Source organism: Quercus robur, chromosome 9, assembly GCF_932294415.1.
Source record: "Quercus robur chromosome 9, dhQueRobu3.1, whole genome shotgun sequence".
Lineage (NCBI taxonomy): Eukaryota > Viridiplantae > Streptophyta > Magnoliopsida > Fagales > Fagaceae > Quercus > Quercus robur.
Window position 1 is genome coordinate 10326717 of NC_065542.1, and position 26375 is coordinate 10353091.

General features: G+C 40.8%; 5 protein-coding genes across 6 annotated transcripts in view; 3 read left to right on the plus strand and 2 right to left on the minus strand.

The window, feature by feature from the left end:
* Positions 1-26375, minus strand: part of LOC126698103 (rust resistance kinase Lr10-like) — a 109434-nt gene that overhangs the window by 5111 nt on the left and 77948 nt on the right. The gene's annotated exons all lie outside the window — the stretch shown is intronic.
* LOC126698092 (rust resistance kinase Lr10-like) overlaps positions 3758-26375 on the plus strand; it is a 105387-nt gene continuing 82769 nt past the window's right edge. The window contains exon 1 of the mRNA XM_050395083.1: positions 3758-3811. The gene's annotated coding sequence lies outside the window, so the exon portion shown is untranslated. The remainder of the gene's footprint in view (positions 3812-26375) is intronic.
* On the plus strand, positions 3796-7983 carry LOC126698095 (rust resistance kinase Lr10-like). The gene is made up of 5 exons (XM_050395090.1): positions 3796-4646; positions 4959-4991; positions 5328-5387; positions 6413-6436; positions 6703-7983. The coding sequence occupies exons 1-5, from the start codon at positions 3845-3847 to the stop codon at positions 7803-7805; spliced, it is 2022 nt and encodes a 673-aa protein (XP_050251047.1). The 5' UTR covers positions 3796-3844; the 3' UTR covers positions 7806-7983.
* Positions 15525-17005, minus strand: LOC126700691 (uncharacterized). Its single transcript, XM_050398896.1, has 2 exons — positions 15656-17005; positions 15525-15554 (listed from the first exon to the last, which is right to left on the minus strand). The coding sequence occupies exons 1-2, from the start codon at positions 17003-17005 to the stop codon at positions 15525-15527; spliced, it is 1380 nt and encodes a 459-aa protein (XP_050254853.1).
* LOC126700692 (uncharacterized) lies at positions 20734-23154 on the plus strand. The gene is made up of 4 exons (XM_050398897.1): positions 20734-20737; positions 21191-21246; positions 21343-22182; positions 22276-23154. Exons 1-4 carry the CDS (start codon positions 20734-20736, stop codon positions 23152-23154), a joined length of 1779 nt encoding a protein of 592 aa, XP_050254854.1.

Below are 26375 nucleotides of genomic sequence, written 5' to 3' on the forward strand. Positions count from 1 at the left end.
AAAGCATGCAAGACATATATAAAAAAACAGTGTCATCAATTGCATAGAATTAAACTCATAGGACAAAGCGACACGGTGAAGTAGAAAAAATTGAAGGAAAAACTATTCCAAATGAAAAATCAATGCGAGGGTAACATTCCCCAAATGCACATCCACCATAGCAAGAGGAGTTTTACAAATCTAGTACAAATCCTTTGTCGATCCCTAGACTAAATTAACTTACATCAAAAACCTTCAATTGCTTTAGAACCTTTGAACTCCTTTTCTATATAAATGCTCCATGAATGATGCACCCATGATCACAACTAGAACCTCCGACTTACTCCAAAAACCTTTTGAACTTTTTCTTCATATTAGCATGTATGTGGTAGGCAGTATGGCTTCAATTTCTAATCTCACCCACAAGAAACAACTTAGAAAAAAAAAGTCTCTCTTTTGAACTCACAATTACACATGATGGAGGCTAAGATTTTCTCTCTGTATAGACTAGGGTTTTTGCCTCATAGAGTCACACTAGGCTTGTGTTGATTGATAATTATCTCTCTTTTTTGTTATTTCTTTTAATAGTGATAATTATCAACAAATTTAATTGAACATAACTTATCTTTATTTTGTAAGCCCAAATGACACGTGGTAAATTTTAATTTGCTAATGTTATGTTATAATGGATGATGTAAGGACACAATTATTCAGCGACCCAAGAATGACATTGGGCTCGTATGTAAAAAGCCCGAACAATACAATTCATAGAGAGTGGGCTAGAAAGGCTGGACCTTGGTCGTTGGACGACGGTTTGGTTGTGATTTTCATGGAAGCTCATACGAAGGTAGGCTTGGCCAGAATAGCTAGGCTTCACATCGGTGTAGCTTGGAGGGTTTGAGTCCTCGGACTTAGTCCGAGGAGCATCACATTCTTCCCATTCTTCTTTTTGTGGGATCCTCTTCCCCCCCCCCCCCCTCTTCCCTGGCTCTCTTCCCCTTTTATACCAGTGTTTACTTCCCATTTTTCATCTACGTGTCAGTTTTTCCTTTTTGGGGTAATGACTCGTCCTATCAATCCATACGTCAGAGTGGTTGGGGGTGGTTAGGAAAAGTTAAATAGCATGGTCTGGAGTATGGGCTTGTCAGGTGCAGGGCTCCACATTACGGTGTTGGCAGCTTTCTCCCTTGTACTGCTCTTGTACTAAGTTTGTCCTTTTCTTCAGGCGTTTTGTGAGGTGTTGAGCGTGAGATCGTCCTCGGCCACATCCTTGGGCCTTTAAGGGGCTTTCATCATACGTCCTCAGCAGTAGGGCTCCTCGGCCTGGGCTTTGGGCCCTGAATACAAAGTGGGCTGGGACCTCAGATTTCGGGCCCCACAGCTAAAATTAGTAACCATGCATATACTAATTTAGTAATATATATATATACAAGTTGCTATGTGCTACACACTTAAATATTTTATTTTACAAATTTTGTGAGATAATTCTTTTTTTTTTTTTTGAAGATTTTGGGAGAGAATTCGGTTACATTTGCCTTCACATTTCTTTCTTACTGCTACATGAGCAATTAATTTGTTCTTACTTGTTACTAGCATTTTTTATTACTAAGAGTACTAGTATTGATAAAAGTTGATATTTGCCATTTTAAAACATTTATCAACTCACTTTACAATATATGCTACGTCTTAGTTTTTAATAAATTTGACTCAAATAACAGGAAAACAAGAGCATGTTTTTATATTAAAGAATTTTGTCAACCTGCTACTGCGGATTCTTATTTATAAGAACCCATTGTAGCAAGGTTGCAAAACAATTTGAGTATACCCACCCAGACATAGTGGGGGGTTTTTATTCTTTAATTTTGGGTTATAAAATAGCAATGGAGGATTTTTTACCACCCCCAATCCTAGTGCTCTAGTAAAACTTAGGCGTAATTAATAACAAGTGTACCAGTGAGTGAGTGATTATTATTATTACTAGTATGTAGCCCCGTGCTACCGCACAGGAATGAATATATTATTAATCATGAGTTTATTCATGTTTAAAAGGCTCAGTTAAGTCTAAATTCATATTATTAACCAGAAAATTTCATGAACAAAACTTAGCAATATATATATTTTACACAGAAAGATGAACCTTGGTGACAATGTTTATCCAAAAGATCCATTCACGCTTTTGAATCTTCAATCTCTATTGGTGATTGAAATTTTCGTAGCTTAAAAAATTTAAAATTTTAAAAAAAAAAAATCCTCAAAGTTGTACTCATTTTGTAGTTTTACAATGGGTCATTTTGTAACATGATGGGCATTTGTGTGAAAAAAAACCTCTGAAGTTCCATGGCTGATAAAAAAAATTCTCTCCAATATTTTTTTATAGAGAGATGGGTTTGTGCGTGTCTTTATACATCCTTCATAGTTGTATTATCACGAAGCAGGTCCAATGGATTTAGATTGGTACTACCGATTCCCAAAGCACGAGTGTTTAATGTGTTATTAATTTCATCTCATTGGCTTCTGCACATTATAGCAAAATTAAAAATAATTAGATTGTACACGTGTATAGTAAAATTGGAATGAACAATTGGAATGATAATATATGATAGTAACAACAATAGGAAAATTCAAATAAAATTTCGAATTAAATTGTAACCATCTAAATAAAAAATTCCAGTAGAAAGACACGGTGGAGTGATCCACTCCAAGAAGGCGACCAAACTTGCGTAAATATAGAATAATAAATCTCTCTGCGGAAAATTTAAATTGTTCATAACATTTACCTTCATTGAACATTTTAAAAACATAGTGACTCACATTTGCCATCCAGATATCTACAGCCGGGTCCTCTCCAATTCGCGTGAGATTCCATTGATCACTAAGTTCCTTTGCAGCCTACAAAAAGTATCATCCATCGGTCCACAGCAGTGCTTTCTTCATTGTTATAGGTGCCCAACCTAAACAAAAAGCCAAATATAAGGATAGTGAATTTTAGGCATAATGTGCATCTAATCACATATTAGCAATTTATAACAAATGTAAAGATGCAAACTTTGTAAGTGAATAGTAAACAAAACTCAATGTCAGAACCAAGAAGAAAGCACTTTAATCCGAAACTCAGTGCAAATGTAAAGATGCAAACTTTGTAAGCAATTTATAACAAAGATGCAAACTTTGGCTTTGCTATCTTTTTGGAAGTTATGCAATGTACCCAAACCAAGTTCTTATCACCGATATTAATCTCTTTGGTTTTCACATTTGACTACGAAATCAAGAAAAAACTTAATTAGCACAGTAACCCACTTGACTCGATACATAGAAGTGGTTTTAATGAGAATGAGTCCACATACATTTAGCCACATGATGCAAAATTCAACTTTAATTTCAGATTCTAGACACATGGCACAAAATTAGAGTTCTAATTTGGAATTTAATTTCACACTCTCTCTGCTTCACCTATTATTTTATATATAGATTATTATTATTATTATTTCTTTTTTTGGAAAACATTTAGTGGTAAAAAGATTACTTTAACTAAATTTTCATTCAGCCAAAAAAAACAAAAAACAAAATGTTTAATTAAAAATAAATAAATAAATAATAACTGTCAAATAATTAATCAAGATGACGTATGTGCTGACGCGCATGTGATATTGATGTCGATATTGTTCCACTACCACGAACTTGCGCTTCATCTTTCTTGGACTGGAAAGTGGAAACTCTTCTTTCTTGTTGAAGATGCTGAATCAGAAAGAAGACTTTTTTTAATTCTGTTTGTCTATAGCTGTGGAAGGTTTTTAGTATTTACTATTGGAAATATTCCTCTCTTTCTCTCTACCTCCCTTATTCCCCTCTCTCTCTACCTACCTCAATGGCAAGAGGATTGACGTTCACTGCTGTAGGACTCACTGTCCTTATTGCTCTTGTATTAGTCCATCCAACTTGCTGTGCTGTTACTGCTACGGTTAATGACAACTGTACCGCTTCTTCTTGTGGGAATATCCACAACATAAGCTTTCCTTTTCGATTGTCGACCGACCCAGAAAACTGCGGGAATTATGAACTTTCGTGTGAGAACAATCGTACGGTTCTATATAAATTTGGAGGAAAATACTACGTAGAGGAAATCAGTTACAACAACTACACAATCCGGATCGTGGACTCAGGTATACAGAAGAACAATTACTTCTCCACTCCCAATTATTCTTTATATCGATACAATTTTAGTTCGCAATATTCGTATTATTTGTATGGATATTACACGTATCAGCAAAAGGGGACGGTGCCGGAGCGGTATCCCGAACTATCACGGAGTTTGGTTTGGATGAGCTGTGAAAAACCAGTGAATTCTCCATTGTATTTGGACATTTCTACTTGCAGTTATAATGACAACTCTTCTTCTAAATCTGATTCCAAGAGTTATAGATATGTTACAGTTGGTATAACCAACGCATCCCAAGTGGAGGACTCGTGCCAAGTAGAGAAGATGTTTCTGACTTCGTGGCCAATAGATAATGATGACCCAAATATCTCCTGTACAGACGTCCACAATGAATTGGTATATGGTTTTGAGCTTTCATGGCTCGGAGGTATTTGTGAAAGTTATTGCGGAAGAGACAACTATTATTGCTACCTCGATGACGCGAACCATGTTCGATGCGACGACAGTATTGGTGGGTAAATAAAGCGAGAAAGGCCATAACACTTTCCATTCTCTAATTTACATGTTTTGCATTATTATCCCTTTGCAAGTTTCTTTTCTGAACTCTTGCATTTTTCCACTGTCAGTATTCACTAACCATTCATCTATTTATTCTATTAAACTTCTATAAGGCCAAACTGCTTGGGGCATACACCATATCCATAATTCCATACCAATGTAATAGACATACTAGGATATTTTTATTCAAGTCTCAGTACAATGACTGGATTTAATTTTAAGGTTTCCAATCGCTGATATGTTTTTCTTTTATTTGTGATCCCAGGAGTGCTTGACCTGATCCTAGGTATACTCAGAGGTGAGGTTTCTATCTCAAAAAGTTGTTTTAAGAGTAATACAGAATGGACAATTAAATAGAATTGTATGAGTAATGGTTCCTGATGTGATGATGACACAAAGTAGAGGAATAACCAAGTAGTTGGGCAATTAGTTGGTCTATCTTAAACATATGTGCTTTAGTAAATGAAAAGTAATAATTATCGAATTTTTGAAGAAGATAGCTTCTTCGTGCGTACCCCCAGCCATTCCAATGTAATACACATGTTAGGGAGTAGTTATTGTAGTCGTATAATGACTAAATTCAATTTTAAAGTTCTCAACGTTGATATTTTTTTTTTCTTTGTCAAAAATGCAGGTTTGGGAGAATTATTTGGTGAAACTGCACACTGGCGGGACACAATATCAGATTATTATGGTGAGATTTCTATCTCAAAAAAAGGTTTTTTGAAGGATAGTAATTAATACACAGAATGAACAAGGAAACAGAATTACTTGAGTAATAGCGCCTCATGTGTGCTGATGACGCGGGTAGAGAAATAACCATGTACTTAGGTAATTAATTGGTTGATCTCGAATACATGAATACAAATATTTTGTTTTACTTTTTAGTAAAAATAGGATGTCATGTATTTGATTTTTATCATTTTAAACATTGGTTATTTTATAAGAAAAGTCAAACACGTACATGGTAATTAGTGGAATAAAAGGCAAAATTGACAAGGTATCAAATTTAGGATGTCCCGCTCTATTACCATAATAAATTACCGATTTTCCTAAAAAATTAAGTTAATAGGAAATATTAAGTTTAATCATTTAATCATAACTTTAACAATCTCATTCTTTTAATTGAACTCGATGATATGAAAAGTAAAAATTATAGATTTTCTTAAGAAATTAGCTTCCTTTGAATAAAAATTTACCTTTCTTGGCTCCTAGGCTCCTAATTATTCCATGAGAATAAAGGTTTAGTACTTAGTAGTAATGCAAAATGCATGTCTAAACATTTACTCCATTATAACCTAATTAAATTATCATTTGCTTGACTCGGTGGGCAAATTCTTCAGCCCTAGCCATAGGTTAACTAATGTTAAATTACCAAAATTTCCAAAAATTTAAGATGTTGAGAAATAATAAATTTAATCATTTAACCACATAATTCTAAGTTCTAACAAATAGTGCATATTGGGAACCCTGAAAGCATTTGATTGAGCTCGACTCAATTAAAGTGACATCCCAATTTTAAGACCAATTATGCAGTCAACCAGCATTTATGGTTGTTGAAATTTCTTGCTGAGCATGGCCCAATGTAAGATCTTACTGTAGTTTTATTAGGCCTTAGACTTTTCAAGTTATTCGGGCCACTTGTTTTACTAATTAGTAATTCACTTTTCGTTAGCAAAAAGTAATGTCACCTTCTTCTCTTGTTTATATTTCTTGCAGCTTGGGCCATACTGCTGGAAATCGGTAATAACCTGAATCTCTTCTTCAACTTTAATTTCTTTAGCATATCATTCCTTAAAATTGTGATTAAAAATAGTTTACCATGCATGCAAACAAGACGTAAATATTAGTTACATTAACATGAAACAAAATATATTGTGCTTAATTACTAGGATTAAGAAGGTATGTAGTTGTAAGTCCAACTATAATTTCAACTAAAAATTAAAAAAGGTGACAGGTGCAACAACAATTTTGTTTCTTATAGTTATTTTGGTGATGTTTCTACACAGTAAAATTTCTCCTAGAAACAAGGACTGTCTTGGGGATTCTATTCATGGTGGCGTTTTTGATATATAAGTGGCGTAAGAGACATTTATCAATGTATGATGCTATTGAAGAATTTTTGCAAAGCCAAATTAACCTCATGCCAATTAGGTACTCTTACTCAGAAATTAGGAAGATGTCCAAAGGTTTCAAGGACAAATTGGGTGAAGGAGGCTATGGCTCTGTATATAGAGGAAAGCTAGAAAGTGGCCCTCATGTTGCTATAAAGATGTTGGGTATCTCCAAAGCTAATGGGCAAGAATTTATCAACGAAGTTGCAACAATTGGAAGAATTCACCATGTGAATGTGGTGCAACTCATTGGCTTCTGTGCTGAGGGGCCAAAGCGCGCCCTTATATATGAATTCATGCCTAATAGTTCTCTTGAAAAATACATTTTTTCTCAAGAAGAAAGTATCCCCGTAAGTATTGAGAAAATGTTTGAGATTTCACTTGGAGTGGCTCGTGGGATTGAATATCTACATCAAGGATGTGACATGCAAATTCTGCATTTTGATATCAAACCTCATAACATTCTTCTTGATGAGAACTTCATTCCCAAAGTTTCTGATTTTGGGCTTGCAAAACTTTATCCAGCAAATGATAGCATAGTGTCTTTGACTGCTGCAAGGGGAACACTAGGATATATAGCTCCAGAGTTGTTCTATAAAAACATTGGAGGGGTCTCCTATAAAGCTGATGTTTATAGTTTTGGCATGTTATTGTTGGAAATGGCTAGCAGAAGAAAGAACGTGAATGCATTTGCAGACCATTCAAGCCAAATTTACTTCCCAACTTGGGTTTATGGCCAATTTAGCGAAGGAAATGACATAGAAATAGAAGATGCCACAGAGGAGGAGAAGAAAATTGTTAAGAAGATGATCATAGTCGCATTATGGTGCATACAGATGAAGCCTAGTGACCGTCCTTCAATGAACAAAGTTGTAGAAATGCTTGAAGGAGAAGTTGAATTCTTACAAATGCCTTCCAAGCCTTTCCTATCATCATCACCAGCGAGACCAACAGAGGATGTAGGAGACAACTTAAATTCAACCAGTTCATCATTTTAATCAGGTGAATCAAGTCAATCGACTAAACTTTAAATGCAAGGAAAATCAAACACCACCGCAAAAGTAGGGCAATTAGTCTTCACATATTTGATAGCATAACACTTCATATTTTTGTGTGACAAATAATTGGTCCCTTGATTTATGATAACTATCCTTACCTAAAACTTTTTTTTGCTTAGTACGTGGTTTATTTATTTGTTAAAGTCTTTTTAAGTGGAAACAAAATTTATAATTTTATAATTGTGATTTGTGAATGTGTAATTGATTGGAGTGGCAATAGCCCAGTTGTAGAAATTGCTTTCAGTATTCATATGCATGGTTAAGCAATCAATTCATGTGAATTATGATTCTCAAAAAAAAAAAAAAAAAAAAAAAAAAAAAAAAAAAAAAAAAAAAAATCATGTGAACTACAAAGTCTACAATAATGCAGTGGCTGCCCTGCCTCCAACAGAGAAGGAATCCTTCCAAATACTGTTGTGCAGAATCATTCGAGGTTTAGCTTTGGAATAGATCAAGTAGCTAATTAATACTTCCTTAATCAACTAGGCTGCTCAATTAGAGTTGTCCCATCGAATGAAAATGTTCCTGACATATGGAGCTGGTATGCTGTATGCATACCATCAACATGTACCCAAACGCATTTAACCGTTCTCTCACACATGCGAGAAGGTGGTTACATGATATCCATTTTTACTATTACAGAATCAATGATTTCATATTGTGATATAGTGAAGAATATGACTATGAGACCTTGTTTAAACTACGTGGTGTCGTGAAGGGCATTGTAAACTTCTTCTTTTTCCACTAAGAAATGAGGAGGAGAGAAGTAGATAAAGGGCACTAGGAAGTCACGTGCTCTTATTGTAGCAGGTCCTAATATTTAGATTTAAATGCTATAAATCATTCAATCATAATATATATATATATATATATATATATATAAATATATGATCTATTATCATGTTATCTAAAATTTTAAGTCGAAATCCAAATTATAACCTTTTTGTTTTAGTAAATTATCATTTTCATCCATAAATAATTATTTTATTTTATTTTATTTTATTTTACTATTTATAAAATTGTCATTGGGTATGACAAAATGACATTCCATCACATATGCAAGTAGTATCAGATTTATAGCCGACAATAGACAAAAGGATAAGGACTACAATAACAAAAACAAAAAACTTTTGATACAAAAATAAAAATTTGCTCAAATATAAAGCTTTTGGATTTTAGCCAAAATTTTTAAATGATGTGACACTATATATATTGTTATATACAAGAAAAAATAAAATTGATAAGAAAGAAGTTTTATAAAAACTTCCAAACATTCATAGATTTCAATATAATATAAAAGTGAATGGTGTACAAACCAAATATTCATTGATATCGCTATAAAAGTGAATGGTGTACAAACCAAACATTCATAGATATCGCTATAGCTGGTTCATCTACACTATAGATGAAGCAGTTAAATTGGTCGAAACGAGTTTCGTGTGTATTTGACTCGAAATGACAAGATTATTACATGAGTCAATTCGTATCAACCTAAATCTAGCACGAACCCGCTAAAACTCAACCCTAATTTACAAAATTGTGTCATGCCCATGTCATGTTCGCGGGTCGCATTGAATATTGTCCCCTAAATATATGTGTAAGGACTCAATTTGTAACGATCCCAAACTGGTCTTGGGTTCGTACATTAAAGGCCCAAACAATAAAATTTGTAGAGCGTGGATGTTCAAGAACTAGATTAACTTTTTAAAAGTGAAACGATTCAACCTCACGTTTATAGATGGATTAGCACTGATATGACAATTTGTTTCTCTTTGAAATAAGTACAGTTCTTTGGTTTCTAATCTTTTTTCCTGAGTGTTCTTTGTGTCTTTCTTTTTGCTCCGATCCCTTTCTGCATGTTTTTCTTTCATGTTATATACTGCTCTCTTCATACCATCTTCACCACACACATGTAGGTTGGGTTCAGGGGATCTCTTTCTGTCCCATCTAACACCTTCTGGAACCTCCTACTAGCAGCTGTAAGGCTGCTTCATCACTGTTCAGGCATCACCTCCATATTAATGCGGCCAGAGAGTTGGTTGAGAGGCAATTAATGCGGAGGCAGCTGTTGTTATAGATATTTATTTGCCTTCTCTTTCTTACCCTTGGTCTCTTATCCCACCTTTAGTGGTGACGTAGCTCCGAAATACGTTTGTAACAAGATGGTGTTCTGATCGTCCTCAAACTCATATTGCTGAGAAGGATTTTGTCCTCGGACGAATACTGAACTCACCTTTCATGATATTCACTCTTCCTTTCGTCTGGTTACCCCAACAATCTGATATTGGCCTCCCCGGACAAATTTGCATCCTCGGATGGGTCACAGGCCCAATTAACTTGACTTTAATAATTTTAGTGACTAACCGACCCCCACAATAGCCCCTCAAAATCTTGTTTTTCGACTCCTGGGAGAAAAGATGGATTTTGACGTCATAAGCCCATACCCATTCACGTTTTGGGGCATGCTTTTGACTCTTCAGCATTCCGATCTTGGCAGCATTAAATTTTGGCGACGCCCTTGTCTCCCACGTTCGATGGTGAGATGTAAATCGAACGGTAGAGGGCCTACCTCGTTTCGCGAGCGGGAATTTTACCGCTCATAATTTCTACACGACTATAAAGGCGTTCTCAAATCAATTCTCTTTCTTACCTTCGGTGACCACACAGTTCTAGAGCTCATACACTGAACCTGCCTTTCTCCTTTTTCGTCATTTTCCTGGTGTCTACAAATAATTACATCTTCTCCGAGGTCCTTCTTTCAAACCTATAAGTCTTCTTAAAATCTTTACCACTTTTATCTTAAACTCGTTAATTTCTCTACTAAATCCTTTAGAAAAATGGGGAAAAAGAAGAGTCCATTTCGATGCCTAGTTTAGTCCGAGGAAGATATCAGAAATTTCCGTTCTAAGTATAGGATCCCCTCCACGATGGGTATGAGGTACGCAGCCCAAGGGGAATGGGTCAACGCTAGACAAACAGGGGAAGTGGTTATTCCCATGATTGCTGATGATTCCTTGGATATCAGTGGGTTGACAAGACTCGAACGTTGATCTTTGGACTATCTCCTGTAATACAAAGAACACAGAATCAGAGGGGACCGGTGAGGACCGGCCAAAAATCCTCCGATGATCAAGTTAGTTACTTTGAACTCTCTGTAACGAAGAAATATTTTCTCAAAAGTGAAATTGTCTCTCCCTCTCTACCCTTCATCGAAGAAGCCTTATATAGTGTGTGTGTGGAACGGTTATCTGTTTGGTAACTGTTCCCAATGTCGAGGAGTCCGGAGAATTGGGGGTAACTTCCATAACCGCTGTGGAAGTTACCTAGGGGTTGGACGGGCCGATGAACTCGTCCATCCTTAGTAAAGATGGACAAGACCTCTACGATGAGCTCGTCCACCTTTAGTGGAAGATGGACGAAACCATCTTGGAAGGCTTATCCTTCATAAACGATAAGTAGATTCCCTAGGTACTGCTCGTCCATATATGGACGAGGTTCGCCATATATAGCTTCTTTCGTTGGACGAGACATATGGACGAGTTATGGACTTGGCTTATTTGTGACACCATCAGTTGCCCCCTCGTCCATGTGAGTCGTCCAAAGGATTGAACGTTCTTGGACACAATTAGTTAATAATTACTGCACCGCGTGTCATTTTCTTATTGGAGGCTGATTCCGTCGATTTATTTTTCCGAGGTAGATGCCACGTGTCGCTTCCGTATTGGTTGGGTCGTTTCGATTACCCAGGTCAGCATCCTATAAATAGTGGAATGCCTCCCTTAACCCTCCTCATTCCAGAGATTTTCTTCCTTGACATCCATCGTCTAGAGCCTCGTCTAGGAGTTCTCTACGTCTAGAGTCTTCTTCCGTCTAGAGCCAGGTACTCTTCTTCTCCTCGTCTTTAGGTTTAAGTTTCTTGTTAGAGATGTCTGTTGCTTCCTCGTCTACTGATAGCCTTAATAAGGCTATAGACGAGTACTGTGAGGACACTAGTGATAGGTCTAGCTCTAGCAGTGCTAGTGATGAGAGTGGAGGAAGCACGGACGAGAACTACTCTTCTGGGGCCCCTGGGCTCCCTATTGAGGTCGTCCAAGAACAGCTTAGGAGAGCTTCTGGCTCTCAAGCTGGTTCTCCGTCCAATCCTACGGACGAGGTAGAGACCGTCTTTAGTTGCGCTGTAGGCGTCCATTCTAAGACGGACGAACAAAGGTTAGGTAGCCTTAAATCCTGGTATCAAATCCCGGACGAGTTTAACCCTAGGCTGCCCGTCCGTGGAGAGTGGTGTTGTGAGCCCCGTTTTGGAATAGGCGTCTATGAATCTTACTTCTTAGGTGGCCTTAGGTTTCCTTTAAATGCCTTTGCTAGAGAGTTATTAGTCAAGTTAGGTTTAGGTGTTTGTCAATTCAATCCTAACGCATGGAGATTAATTATCTCCATGCAAATTTTGTGGAGGGAAGTTTTTGGTGGGGACCGTCCTCTTACAGTGGACGAGTTCCTTTATTGTTATAAACCTTCTGCCATAAGTCAATCCGAAGGTTTTTATCAGTTTACTGCTAGGGGGAATGATTGTAGGTTGATCAAGTCCCTAGCTTCGTCTGATAGGAAGTGGAAGACGGAGTTCATTTTTGTTTCAGGCTTCTGGGCAGGGAACCCTGTGGACGTTGGCAGGGATCCCTTTCCCCCTTACACTGGGGATCTAGGGAACCTTCGTCCAGAAGGTACGTCCCTTCCCCTTGTCTATTTTTATTCTTACTCCTATTTGGTACATTTACAATTTCTAACCTTTGCTTGTTCATTGTGTTGTAGCTGCCAAACGTCCGTCCTTGAGAAAATTTCACCGTGACCGCGTCCACAGGGCTCGTCTACACACAGATAGGAGCTTTCGTTCTCTTGTCACGCTTAGACGTCTAGCCAAGTGGGGTTTAGGTCCTGAGCCTTCAGACGAAGCTATCGCCCACGAAGTTACTGTGCGAAAAAGTAAATTTTTAGCTAAACCTCCCTTTCTTTTTCTTTTTTATGTATACATTCCTCATTTGTTCATCTCGTCCTAGGAATGTCAACAATGAAAGAGAACAGAGGGAAGGAGATCGCAGGAGAGGGGAAACGTCCTGAGGGTCAGGCCCAGGATCGTCCTGAGGGTCAGCCACGTCCAATGGCTGGGGACAAAAGGAAATTCCTGCCTAAGAATATTGACCTGGAAGGGCTCCCCAGTCGAAGAGACAAAAGGGTTAAACAAGGCTCGTCCAAGGTGGTCAAGTCCAAACCACCCCAGTCTCAGCCTGCCGTCTAGATAGTCGATGTGGACTCGTCCACTCCAGTTGAGTCCACTCCGTCCAAGACTCCTCCCAGAACTCCTTTGGCCAAATTTACTACGCCTGGCTCGTCCCAGCCTTCTACGAATATCATTGCAAATGAAGACCTGGCTTGGGAACGTTTCTAGATAGCCGTCAAGGACGAGGATATAAACATGTGCTATAACATGGGCTTGAAGGAATTTGAGCATTCAGGCGTCCATGACCTCTTCAAGGTATGCCAGTATCTCTCGTCCTTGTTCAGTTAGTAACTTTTCCTCATTTAATCATTCTATGTTGTTCTGTCTATTCATAGGCCATGTCAAAGTTTATAGCAGCGTCTAGACAGGCAACGGAGCTGGACAAGACGAGAGTCTTGTTGGAGACAAGGATTCAGGAGGTGAACGCTGACTGTAAGAAATGGACTGGGGCTGCTAAAAAAGCTAAGGACGAGATCAAGGAACATAACAAGCTGATTAAGGAGCTAAGGACGGATGCAGTGGAGAAGGATACGCGCATTGATCACTTGCAGAAGATGAACGATGAATTGAATGCTCGTTTCTCCAAGGCAAAAGAGGACGCTGTGGCTGAGTTCAAGTTGTCCAAAGCATATACAGACACTTTGGATCGCAATTATGCAGCTGGTTTTGAAGATTTCAGAATGGACGCTATTGAGAACTTCCCTGAAGTTGACTTTAGCGCAATCAAGCTTAACCTTGCTGCTGCCACAAGCTCTCTTCTCCAAACTGGCTCTGATGACGTCAACGTGGAAGACGACGCTAGTACCCAACCTCAGGATGAACCAGTTGTGAATGCTCCCCCTTCTTAGGACGAGACTTTTAACCTTAGTGGCTTTCTTTCTTTTTCTTTTTTTTTTGTATTTGGTCCATTATTTTTGGACCTTCTTTATGTAACAAGAATACATTATACTCGTCCATGGTTTTAGGACGGCTTTTTTAAGTATACTATTTCTGCTTTTCAAACTAATCAAGGGTTTTTGGATGTAGGATGTCCACCCTTTGAATGAAGTTTTATTTTCTTTGCATGGACGAGTGATTTCATTTTCTTTGCGTGGACGAGTGACTTCATTTTCTTTGCATGGACGAATGCTGCTAAGCTATTTTAACTCCAGCTTTAGCTCGTCCATGTCGAGAATACATATTTTTCATGTAGTCTAACTCGTCTTAGCAGGTAGTATTTTTAATTCGCTTGATTCGTCTCAGGACTTGCAAACTAATTTTACTTACCATCTTACTTCTTTTGCCAACTTTTTCTCTCATCCAGAGTTTGGATTGTTTCAGTTGTCTCCGCCTCGTCCATGAGTTGGACGAGTGTGGACATGGTTTTTCCTTGCTTTATTCAAGAAAATTTGGACGTTACATCTCTACGTCCAGAGATTTTGTTCGTCTTGGATCTTTCAACCCTCTTTGAGGATTAACTTGGACGACAATATCATAGAGAATTCACACAAACATTTTGTACATAACACAAATATTGTTTACAGACAAGGCATATGCACACTAATGCCTTTTTATTTAATAAATACATACTTCATGACTTCGTCCATAACACAACTATAATAAGTATTAAAATCGTAGTTTCAAACTCCACACACAAGCAACACTAAACATAGTAGTATCAAACACAAACAGCATCATACATAGTAGTACGTTAGTAGACAGATAAGACCCAGTCTCGTCCATGGGTTCACTATTACTGGTAGTACCTCCTCAGGTGCTCCACATTCCAAGGATGTTCCAACTTTCTCCCGTCCAGGGCCTCCAGGTAGTAGGATCCTTGCCTTTTACAGTTGATAACTCTATAGGGTCCTTCCCAGTTTGGGCCCAACTTCCCATGTACTGGGTTCTTGGTTGACAAAAAGACCTTTCTCAGGACGAGATCTCCTATGTTGAAACGCCTAGGCTTCACCATCGCATCATACTGCCTAGCCATGAGGTTCTTATACTTTGCTGCCCTGTGTTCTGCGTTGGTCCTTACCTCGTCTATTAGATCGAGGTTCAGACGAAGCTGATCCTCATTATCCTTGTCTTGATACATCATCACCCTATGATTAGCCATATGTACTTCTGCAGGTATGACTGCATCACTTCCATAGGCTAGCTTGAAAGGAGTCTCCCCTGTAGGGGTCCTCACTGTGGTCCTGTATGCCCATAAAACTCCTGGTAATTCATCTGGCCATACTCCCTTTGCCCCCTCGAGCCGAGTCTTAATAATTTTCAACAAGGATCGGTTTGCAACTTCAGCTTGGCCGTTGGCTTGGGGGTGTGTAGGCGAGGAGTAATGGTTCTGAATTCCAAAGTGTAAGCAAAAGTCCTTGAAGAGTGCATTGTCAAATTGTCGTCCGTTGTCAGATACCAATACCTTCGGCACTCCAAATCTGCATAAAATGTTCTTCCACACGAAATTTTTCACATTCTGTTGTGTGATATTTGCCAACGGTTCTGCCTCCACCCATTTGGTGAAGTAATCGATGCCCACCACTAAAAACTTCATCTGCCTTATTCCCAAAGGGAAGGGACCCAAAATGTCCAATCCCCATTGTGCGAAGGGCCACGGTGCCACCATTGGGGTGAGGTATTCCGATGGTTGCCTGGGGACGTTGCTAAATCGTTGGCACTGGTCGCAAACTTTAACGTATGCTTTTGCATCAGCTTGCATGTTCGGCCAGTAATATCCTGCACGGACGACCTTGTGGACAAGTGATCTGGCTCCTGAGTGATTGCCACATGCCCCTTCGTGAATTTCTCTCAGCACGTAGTTTGCTTCGTCCGGAGCTAAGCATCTAAGGTAAGGTTGAGAGAAACCTCTCTTGTATAGCACTTCATTCATAAGGACGTATCTAGCTGATCTCACCCTCACCTTTCTGGCCTCGTCCTTCTCTTCTGGTAATCGTCCATCTTTCAAGTATGATACAATGGGAGTCATCCAATTTTCTCTGTTATCCACCTGCTGTACTTCCTGGACATCTATACTTGGCATATATTGAACTTCATCTGACTTCTCTAATGATTCATCTGTTGAGGCCTCTTTTGCTATAGTATCAGCTTCCACGTTCTCCTCCCTTGGGATTTGAACGAAGTTAGCTTTTTCAAACCTTTTCACAAGGCGCATCACTCTACCAAGGTATTTCTTCATTCGTTCTTCCTTCGCTTCATACGTCCCATTCACTTGCCCCATGATCAGTTGGGAATCCCCCATGACACATATGGACTTGGCTTCCACGGACTTTGCCAATTCTAGCCCTTTGAGGAGGGCTTCATATTCGACTTCATTGTTAGTCGCTTGGTACTGTAGATGGACTTTATGTTTCAGTTTATCTCCCTCTGGGGATTGCAGGACCACACCAATTCCTCCTGCATGCCGTGTAGACGAACCATCCACGTGGACGATCCATCTCTTACTGTCTTCTGTCTCATTATGACTTGGGGTAAACTCCGCAATAAAATCTGCTAGGGCTTGAGCTTTTATGGCATGCCTTGGTTGATACTTGATATCGAACTCACTTAGCTCCACAGCCCACTGGATTAATCGTCCTGCAGCTTCCAGTCTATTCATTGCCTTTTTGAGCGAATGATCTGTCATAACATTAATGACATGTGCTTGGAAATAATGCCTCAGCTTCCTTGAAGCTGTGATTAGTGCGAAGGCCAATTTTTCCATTTGTGGATACCGTCCTTCCGCTCCTTTCAATGCCTTGCTCGTATAGTACACAGGTCTTTGCACTTTATTTTCCTCTCTTATCAATGCTGAGCTCACGGCATGCGGGGTTACTGCTAAGTACAAATATAATTCCTCTCCTTCCACTGATGGACTCAGCAGCGGTGCCATGGTAAGGTATACCTTCAAATCTTCAAAAGCTCTCTGACACTCGTCGGTCCATTCGAATGCTTTTTTGAGAACCTTAAAAAATGGCAAACATTTATCAGTAGCTTTAGAGACAAACCTGTTAATCGCAGCAACTCGTCCAGTGAGGGATTGGATTTCCTTGGTATTTTGTGGTGGCTTCATGTCCAATATTGTTTGAATTTTGTCTGGATTCGCTTCAATTCCCCTGTGGGATACCATAAAGCCAAGGAATTTCCCAGATGATACTCCAAAGGCACATTTGCTAGGATTCAGCTTCATGTGATACTGCCTCAATGTCTCAAATGTCTCCTGCAGGTCGTCTAGATGTCTTCCTTCGTCCTGACTTTTCACCAGCATGTCATCTACATAGACTTCCACATTCCGTCCAATCTGCGGACGAAACATGTGGTTGACCAACCTCTGATATGTCACCCTTGCATTCTTTAAACCAAAAGGCATCACCTTATAGCAGAATAAACCTTGACTGGTGACAAAAGATGTCTTCTCTTGGTCAGCCTCGTCCATTCTTATCTGATTGTATCCTGAAAAGGCATCCATGAAGCTAAGCAATTTGTGGCCTGCAGTTGAGTCTACTAACTGGTCAATACGTGGTAGCGGATAGCTATCCTTGGGGCAAGCCTTGTTCAGATCAGTGAAGTCCACGCACATTCTCCACTTGCCATTCGCTTTTTTGACCATTACTACATTGGCCAACCAATCCGGGTAGTACGCTTCCTGAATGAACTTTGCTACCATCAGCTTTTGGACCTTGTCCTTGATTGCACTATCTCTCTCAGGGGCAAACACCCTCTTCTTTTGCCGCACAGGCTTGGAGGAAGGACATACATTCAAACGGTGGGTAATGACACTAGGGTCTATACCCGGCATATCCTCGTGACTCCACGCAAACACATCGATGTTTTTCTTCAAAAATTGGACGAGGTCCTTCTTAATCTTCTCTTCTAAATCTGCTCCAACCCTGGTACACCTCTCAGGGTTATCTTCATCCAAGGAAATATCTTCCAATGCTTCAGTAGGCTCTGCTACAACCTTCTTTTCTTCAATATTCATTGCTTGAACTTGTTCATCCATGGCCAGCATGGCCAAGTAACATTCTCTTGCTGCCAGTTGGTCACCTTGTACCTGTCCTACCCCGTGTTCCGTTGGAAACTTGACTGATAAGTGGTAGGTAGAGGTAACAGCTTTCCAACTATTCAAAGTTGGCCTCCCAATGATGGCATTGTAGGAGGATGGACAATCTACCACAAGGAAGTTCACATCCTTGGTAATTTGTCGTGGATATGCCCCCACTACCACGGATAAGGAAATGGTACCCACTGGTTGCACCTTCATCCCACCAAAACCTACTAGGGGGGAGTTCACTAGACGGAGCTAGTCTCGTCTTAACCTCATCTGCTGAAAAGCTGGATAATATAAAATGTCTGCTGAGCTTCCATTGTCCACAAGCACTCTTCTGGTTGTGTAATCTGCAATTAGTAAGGAGATGACGAGGGCATCATCATAAGGGTGATGAATTCTGTCAGCATCCTCGTCCGTGAAAGTGATTGCCCGCTCGTCCGTAGACCTTGCTCTTGGTGATCGTCCAGAAAGCTGGACGCTCTGTACTACCTTCAGGTATGCTTTCTTGGACTTGGACGACTGGCCAGTTGAACTTCCCCCAATGATGACTCTTATCTCCCCGAGTGGTGGTCGCGATGATTCTTCCATCTTTCCCTTCTGTTTCTCGTCCCTCTAGTCTCGTCCAAGGAAACCCCTCAACTTCCCTTGCCTTATGAGATTTTCAATTTGTTGCTTTAAGTCAAAACACTCGTCCGTGTCATGACCATAATCCCTATGGAAGCGACAATACTTATTCCTGTTGCGCTTGTTGGGATCACCCTTCATTTTCTCTGGCCATTTCAGGGAAGGATCATCCTTGATTTGCATAAGGACTTGCTCAAGCGGGGCGTTTAAAGGGGTATACTGCTGGTTCCGTACTGGAGGGCCTGGCTTCTTACTTTCTCGGTCTCTCCTTTCCTCCGTCCGTCCCTTCTTTGGACGAGTACCTTACTCGTGCTGACGACTGGGATTTGCGTCCATTCTCTCGGACCTCTTCCTCTTCTTAGCAATGATTGCATCTTCTGCATTCATAAAATTCTGAGCCGAATGGACGAGTTCGGCCATGGACTGGGGCTCTTTTTCATAGAGCTTGTGTATAAACAAATCCGAATTCACCCCATTGTGGAAGGCTGCAGTAGAAGCTTATCATCTGCTTCATCCACACTGAGAGCTTCTCTGTTAAAACGGGTGATAAATGACCGAAGGCTCTCGTTCTCTCCCTGCTCTATTGTCAACAAACTGGACGAGGAACGCTTGTGCCTTTGTCCTCCAATGAAATTGTTAACAAATAACTTACTCAACTCTTCAAAAGAACTCACCGAATTTGGAGGTATTTTGCTAAACCAAACTCGCGCTGAACCCTTGAGGGTGGTAGGAAAGGCTCTACACATTATCTCATCAGGCACCCCTTGAAGATGCATGGTGGTCTTGAAAGTGGCTATGTGATCAAACGGGTCACGTGTTCCATCATATGAATCCAGAGAAGGCAACTTGAACTTTGATGGTAGGGGGTGACCGTTGATGGAAGCCGTAAAGGGAGAATCAATCCTGTGAACCAAATCTTCTATCGGATTCGCCCTTTTCATACTTTCCTTCATTTCCTCCATAACTCTCTTCATTTGGTCCATTTCTTCCTTGAAGTGTGGTACCGTTCGTGAAGTGGTGCCTCTAAACTGACTTCCAACTTCGGTATTCTCTCTTCCGCCATGACTCTGTGTTTGTCCACCTTCACGTTCTTCATGTGTTTGCCTCCTCATGTTAATCTCCATTTGTAATTCTTGGTTTTGGCGAGTCAACTCCGCCATAGCGTCTGCCATAGATTGTGCATGTTGAGCAGATGACTGCATGACCGGTGCAGACTAGCGATCACGATGCGGGTTGCTACTTCCCTGATGGCCTGGGCTAGTAGCCCTTGATCTGCTCCGAACCATCAACCCTTTGTCACGGAGAAGTAAACTGTGAAACAATTCCTCCCCACAGACGGCGCCAACTGATGATTCCTTGGATATCAGTGGGTTGACAAGACTCGAACGTTGATCTTTGGACTATCTCCTGTAATACAAAGAACACAGAATCAGAGGGGACCGGTGGGGACCGGCCAAAAATCCTCTGATGATCAAGTTAGTTACTTTGAACTCTCTGTAACGAAGAAATATTTTCTCAAAAGTGAAATTGTCTCTCCCTCTCTACCCTTCATCGAAGAAGCCTTATATAGTGTGTGTGTGGAACGGTTATCTGTTTGGTAACCGTTCCCAATGTCGAGGAGTCTGGAGAATTGGGGGTAACTTCCATAACCGCTGTGGAAGTTACCTAGGGGTTGGACGGGCCGATGAACTCGTCCATCCTTAGTAAAGATGGACAAGACCTCTACGATGAGCTCGTCCACCTTTAGTGGAAGATGGACGAAACCATCTTGGAAGGCTTATCCTTCATAAACGATAAGTAGATTCCCTAGGTACTGCTCGTCCATATATGGACGAGGTTCGCCATATGTAGCTTCTTTCGTTGGACGAGACATATGGACGAGTTATGGACTTGGCTTATTTGTGACACCATCAATTGCCTTCATAGAAGGCGGGATGACCATCCCCATGGGTAGTATTACTAGGAGCTACCTTAGTTTCTTTAGGTTATCCCTTACCCAGTGTGCCCCAAATATGTTTAGGGTCTTGGGAAGTATAGATGCTTTGAACGAAAGGATGGACCTAAAACTGACCCACCATGACGTGAATTGGGTGTACAATCTCCACCACTTGACCGGGCAGAGGTATTAGCTCAAGTCGAGATATCTCGAGGTGAGGCTGATTCAGTGCCTTCCCACTTCGAACAAGAACCTAAAGGAGGTTTTCCTTATCTTCTCTGGGGAATAACATGATGGTCTGCCATGCCCCACGGTGGAAGGAGTACTAGGTGGAAGTGTAGTCATAGATTCATAACGTTTGGTTTACATATACGTTTTGTTTTGTTTTTTTTTTTTTTTTTTTTTTTTTTTTGGTCTCGGTATTCCTATCTCTAACAACGCTTCGCTTCAATTCAATGGTTTTGCAGATAGACGTTACACAAAGCCCAACCTTAAGTTAGTCAATAAGGCGAGCTTGGACAAGGTATTGAAAGCCGAGATATACATGAACAAAACTGACGGCCAACTCCGGGCAGCACATTTAATCCTCGGCTATACCCCCCTATCGTTTGCTTTCTAGGCGCCGAAGTGCGTGATTACAGCCCGCGATCCTCGGCTTCACCGTATTAGTGTTGCCTACAAAGGGTTCATTGTTCCAGAAGGTATTCCACTTCCCCAATATATATCCCGTACCGAGCCTCTTTTCGTAGCCAATGTCTCGGCAGGAGCCTTTTCATCCCAGCTCACTCTCAGAGAAGAGGAAGTAGAAGAAAGAGAGGAAGAGGAAGAAGGAGAGAAAGAAGTTGTAGAAGTCTCTGACTCCTCGGACGACTTTAGGATTTTTGATCAATCCATACACTCCGGAGAAGATTCTGACGAGATAGGGATACAAAGGAAGCCCCAAAGAAGCTTGTTGGAGTTGATGGAAGGTCAGCCCGGGAAGAGTGCACCAACAAAATCAACACAATCCCAGACTCCATCTCTTCCCACTAGGTCTCCTCTTCCTACTCCTCACCAGCCTTCTCGTCAACCTCCCCAGCCAGCCCGTCCTGACGCAGCCAAGTTAAAAAGGCGCAGGGAGCAGAAGGGCAAAGAGGTGGTAGACGTTGGCAAGTCTCGTCCTCCTCGCGAAGAGGATGCTCAACGAGTTGCAAAGCAAAAAAAAACCAGGCACCAAGCTCCGCGAGGCCAGGAGAGGTCTGATTCCCAACTTTCTGAGCCACAAGCATGGTTGCCAGCACCTATGCACGGCAGGGAGCCCCTGCGAGATGATGCATCTATAAGGGACTTCAACTGCGGCATCGGGTGTCACATAGCCTCGGCCATAGAGGAGGTCTTGTTGCTCCCAAAAGATATGGCCGAAATAAAGAATGTGAGGAAGAATGAACTCATCCTCGACAATAAAAGATACTTGGGCATGGTAAGAAACTGACTCTTTTCTTTTTTCTTTTTGCGATCATTACTCACCAATATGTACTTTTTACTGACTATAGGGTTAACCTCTTCCCTATAGATTATCCAAAATACTTTCAAGCTGGATGAGATACTCAACATCTACTCCAATCAGCTAGATGATGAAAGGAAGAAACGAGCAACGACTGTACAGACTTTGTCCAAATTTGAGCAGGACTTGGCCAATACGAAGAAAAAGTTACTTGCTGAGGAGAAAGCTCGCAAGAGCGCCGAGTCGGCCTTGGAAGGCTATCAAATGCAGGCCGAGGACCAGGGGAACCGCTTGCATGAGGCGAATGCCGAACTGAAGAAGGCTCGGGAACAAGTTCTAGCTCTTAGGAAGCACTCGGAGGAAACCCAAAAGCTGAGGGAGCAAGCTGAAAAGTCCAGGGAGGAAGCCGAGAAAGCAAAAACCGAGGCCGAACGGGCAATGAATGAAGCTGAGCAGAGAGGCTATGAGGTCGGTATAGCTGAGACTGAGGAGGCTTTGAGAGTCGAGGTTTCAGCGGTGTGCCGCATCTACTGTGCCAAAACTTGGGATGAGGCATTTAATCGAGCTGGGGTTGAGGCTTCGTCCGAGTTGAGGAGGCCAGAGAATGTATTTTATCCTGAAGCGATCTGCCCCTCAGATACTCCAACCCCTCAAGCTGAAACCATTCCCTCAACCGTTAATCCCAATGAGGAGGTTTTGCCTCCAAGTTTTCCCCCTCCTGGCCAGCCAGACCCAGCTAAAGAGGATACTGCCCCTCCAGAAGCTTCCTCAGATAAGACTACAGCTGCTTTTGAGGCAGGGGTGGCCTCCCCAGGTTTTCAACAGGATTTGGCCTCCACAGTCTTGCCAGCTGGGGGAGCTACTAAGGATAAAGAGGAAGTCACCACCAAGGAGGCAGACAAACCAGCCAGCCAAGCTCCAAAGATCCAAATTAAATTGAAAAAATAGGACTTGTTTTTGTAATCTGATTAGAAATTTTGCTCGGGTTCTTATGTTTATTTGCTTACCGCTATCGTTGCTTTATGTCGTTTTTGTACTTGTTCACTGCGTTATTATAATTTGGAAGGATTCATTTTGACTACCTTTTATTTGCATAGGGAAGTATTACTCATAAATATCACCAATGGGCGACTAAAAATGGGTGATAAGCATTAACACTTCGAAGTCTCAAGGAGACACTTTAGATACATACATATTCGTTCTAGCCAATTGAAATTTTATGGAAAGTTCAAAGGTTGAATGAAGTTGGGTTTACAGTACTTCGATCGTACATTAAATGATATTCATAGATCCCTATTTAAGACTTCAGTAGATATTATAGGGCATTAATTTCCACTAAGTTTGTGATCCGAGGACCTAACATAACTTAGTTTCTGTTTAACACTTCAGCACATATTACAAGATGTTAATTTCCACTAAGTATGCGATCCGAGGACCTGACATAACCTAGTTTCTGTTTAACACTTCAGCACATATTACAAGATGTTAATTTCCACTAAGTATGCGATCTGAGGACCTAACATAACCTAGTTTCTGTTTAACACTTCAACACATATCGTAGGGTGTTAATTTCCACTAAGTTTGTGATCCGAGGACCTGACATAACTTAGTTTCTGTTCAACACTTCAATACACATCATAGGGTGTTAATTTCCACTAAGTTTGTGATCCGAAGACCTGACATAACTTAGTTTCTGTTCAACGCTTCAGTACATATCATAGGGTGTTAATTTCCACTAAGTTTGTGATCCGAGGACCTGACATAACTCAGTTTCTGTTCAACGCTTCAGTACATATCATAGGGTGTTAATTTCCACTAAGTATGTGATCCGAGGACCTGACATAACTCAGTTTCTGTTCAACGCTTCAGTACATATCATAGGGTGTTAATTTCCACTAAGTATGTGATCCGAGGACCTGACATAACTCAGTTTCTGTTCAACACTTCAGTACATATCATAGGGTGTTAATTTCCACTAAGTTTGTGATACGAGGACCTGACATAACTTAGTTTCTGTTCAACACTTCAGTACATATCATAGAGTGTTAATTTCCACTAAGTTTGTAATTCGAGGACCTGACATAACTTAGTTTTTGTTCAACACTTCAGTACATATCATAGGGTGTTAATTTCCACTAAGTATGCGATCCTAGAACCTAACATAACTCACTTCAGTACATATCATAGGGTGTTAATTTCCACTAAGTATGCGATCCGAAGACCTGACATAACTTAGTTTCTGTTCAACACTTCAATACATATCATAAGGTGTAGGAACACAGGATGCATGGTTAACATAAGCTAAAAGAAAAACTCAAATTGAACTACTTTTATTAATAATAATACCTCTTTAGATTATTTACATTCCAAGGATGAAGTATAGCTTTTTCATTTAGGTCTTCTAGATAATAGGCTCCTATTCCGGCTACTGAAGTAATCCGATAAGGCCCTTCCCAATTAGGCCCCAATTTTCCCCAATTTGGATTCTTGGTGGTCCCCAGAACTTTCCTTAGCACCAAATCTCCTACGGCTAACGGCCTCAGCTTCACATTACTATCATAGCCTTGCTTGAGTTTATGCTGGTAGTAAGCCAATTAGACCATCGCGCTTTCCTTTCACTCTACGATCAAGTGCAAACTTTTCTCCAACATCGCACCGTTATTGTCTGAGGAAAATGTACTGGTCCTTAATGCTGGGAATCCAGTTTCCAGGGGGATGTCAGCCTTGGCTCCATAGGTCATGGAAAAGGGAGTCTCCCCCGTTGAACGTCAGGGCGTTGTTCGATATGTCCAAAGAACATGTGGCAATTCTTCTACCCATTTTCCTTTTGCATCATCCAGCCTCTTCTTAAGCCCATTGACTATTACTTTGTTAACAGCTTCAGCTTGCCCATTCCCTTGAGGATAAGCTGGAGTAGAATATCTGTTTCTTATATCCAAGTTTGAACAGTATTGCCTAAAGGCATTGCTATCAAATTGAAGTTCATTATCCGAGACAAGAGTGCGTGGAGTTCGAAATCGCATGACAATATTCCTCCAAATAAACTTCTTAACATCTACGTCTCTGATGTTGGCTAAGGGTTCAGTTTCGACCCATTTAGTGAAGTAATCTGTGCGGACTAACATATACTTTTTATTTCCTAAGGCTTTAGGAAAAGGGCCGACAATATCCAGCCCCCATTGAGCAAAAAGCCAAGGGCTGGAGAGAGGGTTAAGAATTCCTCTTGGTTGGTGGATATTTGGAGCGAATCTTTGGCACTGGTCACATTTTCTAACATACTCCTGCGCTTCCTTCTGTATATTTGGCCACCAATATCCTTGTGTGATGGCCCGGTGTGATAGAGACCTTCTCCCTGTATGACTTCCACAAATACCTTCATGCAGCTCTTCTAGGATTGACTCTGACGTCTCAGGAGGTACACAGAGCAGGTACGGCCCAAAGAAGGACCGTTTGTATAACTTTTTGTCCTCAGATAACCAGTACGGAGGACCTTTCCTCCATATTTTCTTAGCCTCTACTTTCTCTTCGGGCAAGATGTCACTTTCAAGGAATTTCAATATGGAAACCATCCAGCTCGGCGCTAGACTGGCTTGATAAACTTGGCAAACGTCTTTTTCTGGTGAGGTGGGGGTATGCAAGTCTTCAACGATGATCAACCGAGGAAAATTCCGTACTGAGGAGGTGGCAAGGGTTGCCAAGGAGTCGGCGTGAGTATTTTCACCTCGGGGAATATGCGATAAGTCGAAAGACTCAAACTTCGTTTGCATACGCCTAACTTGGCTCAAATACCCCTGCATTCTTGGATCTCGGGTCTCCAGCTCTCCTTACACTTGGCCGACTACCAATCTCGAATCCAAGAATAATTTTGCTATCTTCCTGCCCATTTTCTGGACCATACTTATTCCCATCAACAAAATTTCGTATTCCGCTTCGTTGTTAGCAACCGAGAATCTTAACCTCAAGGACTTCTCGATGATGACCTCTTTGGGGGATATCAAAACTAATCCCAATCCTGCTCCCCGTTGGTTTGCTGCCCCATCCACGTACACCCTCCAAGAGGATCCGCCTTGTGTGGATATTAGGCCAACCGATTTTTCATCCATGTTGTCTTGCTTCATATTAACTTCTTCTGGGCACTCGGCGAACTCGGCCACCAAATCAGCAAGAAC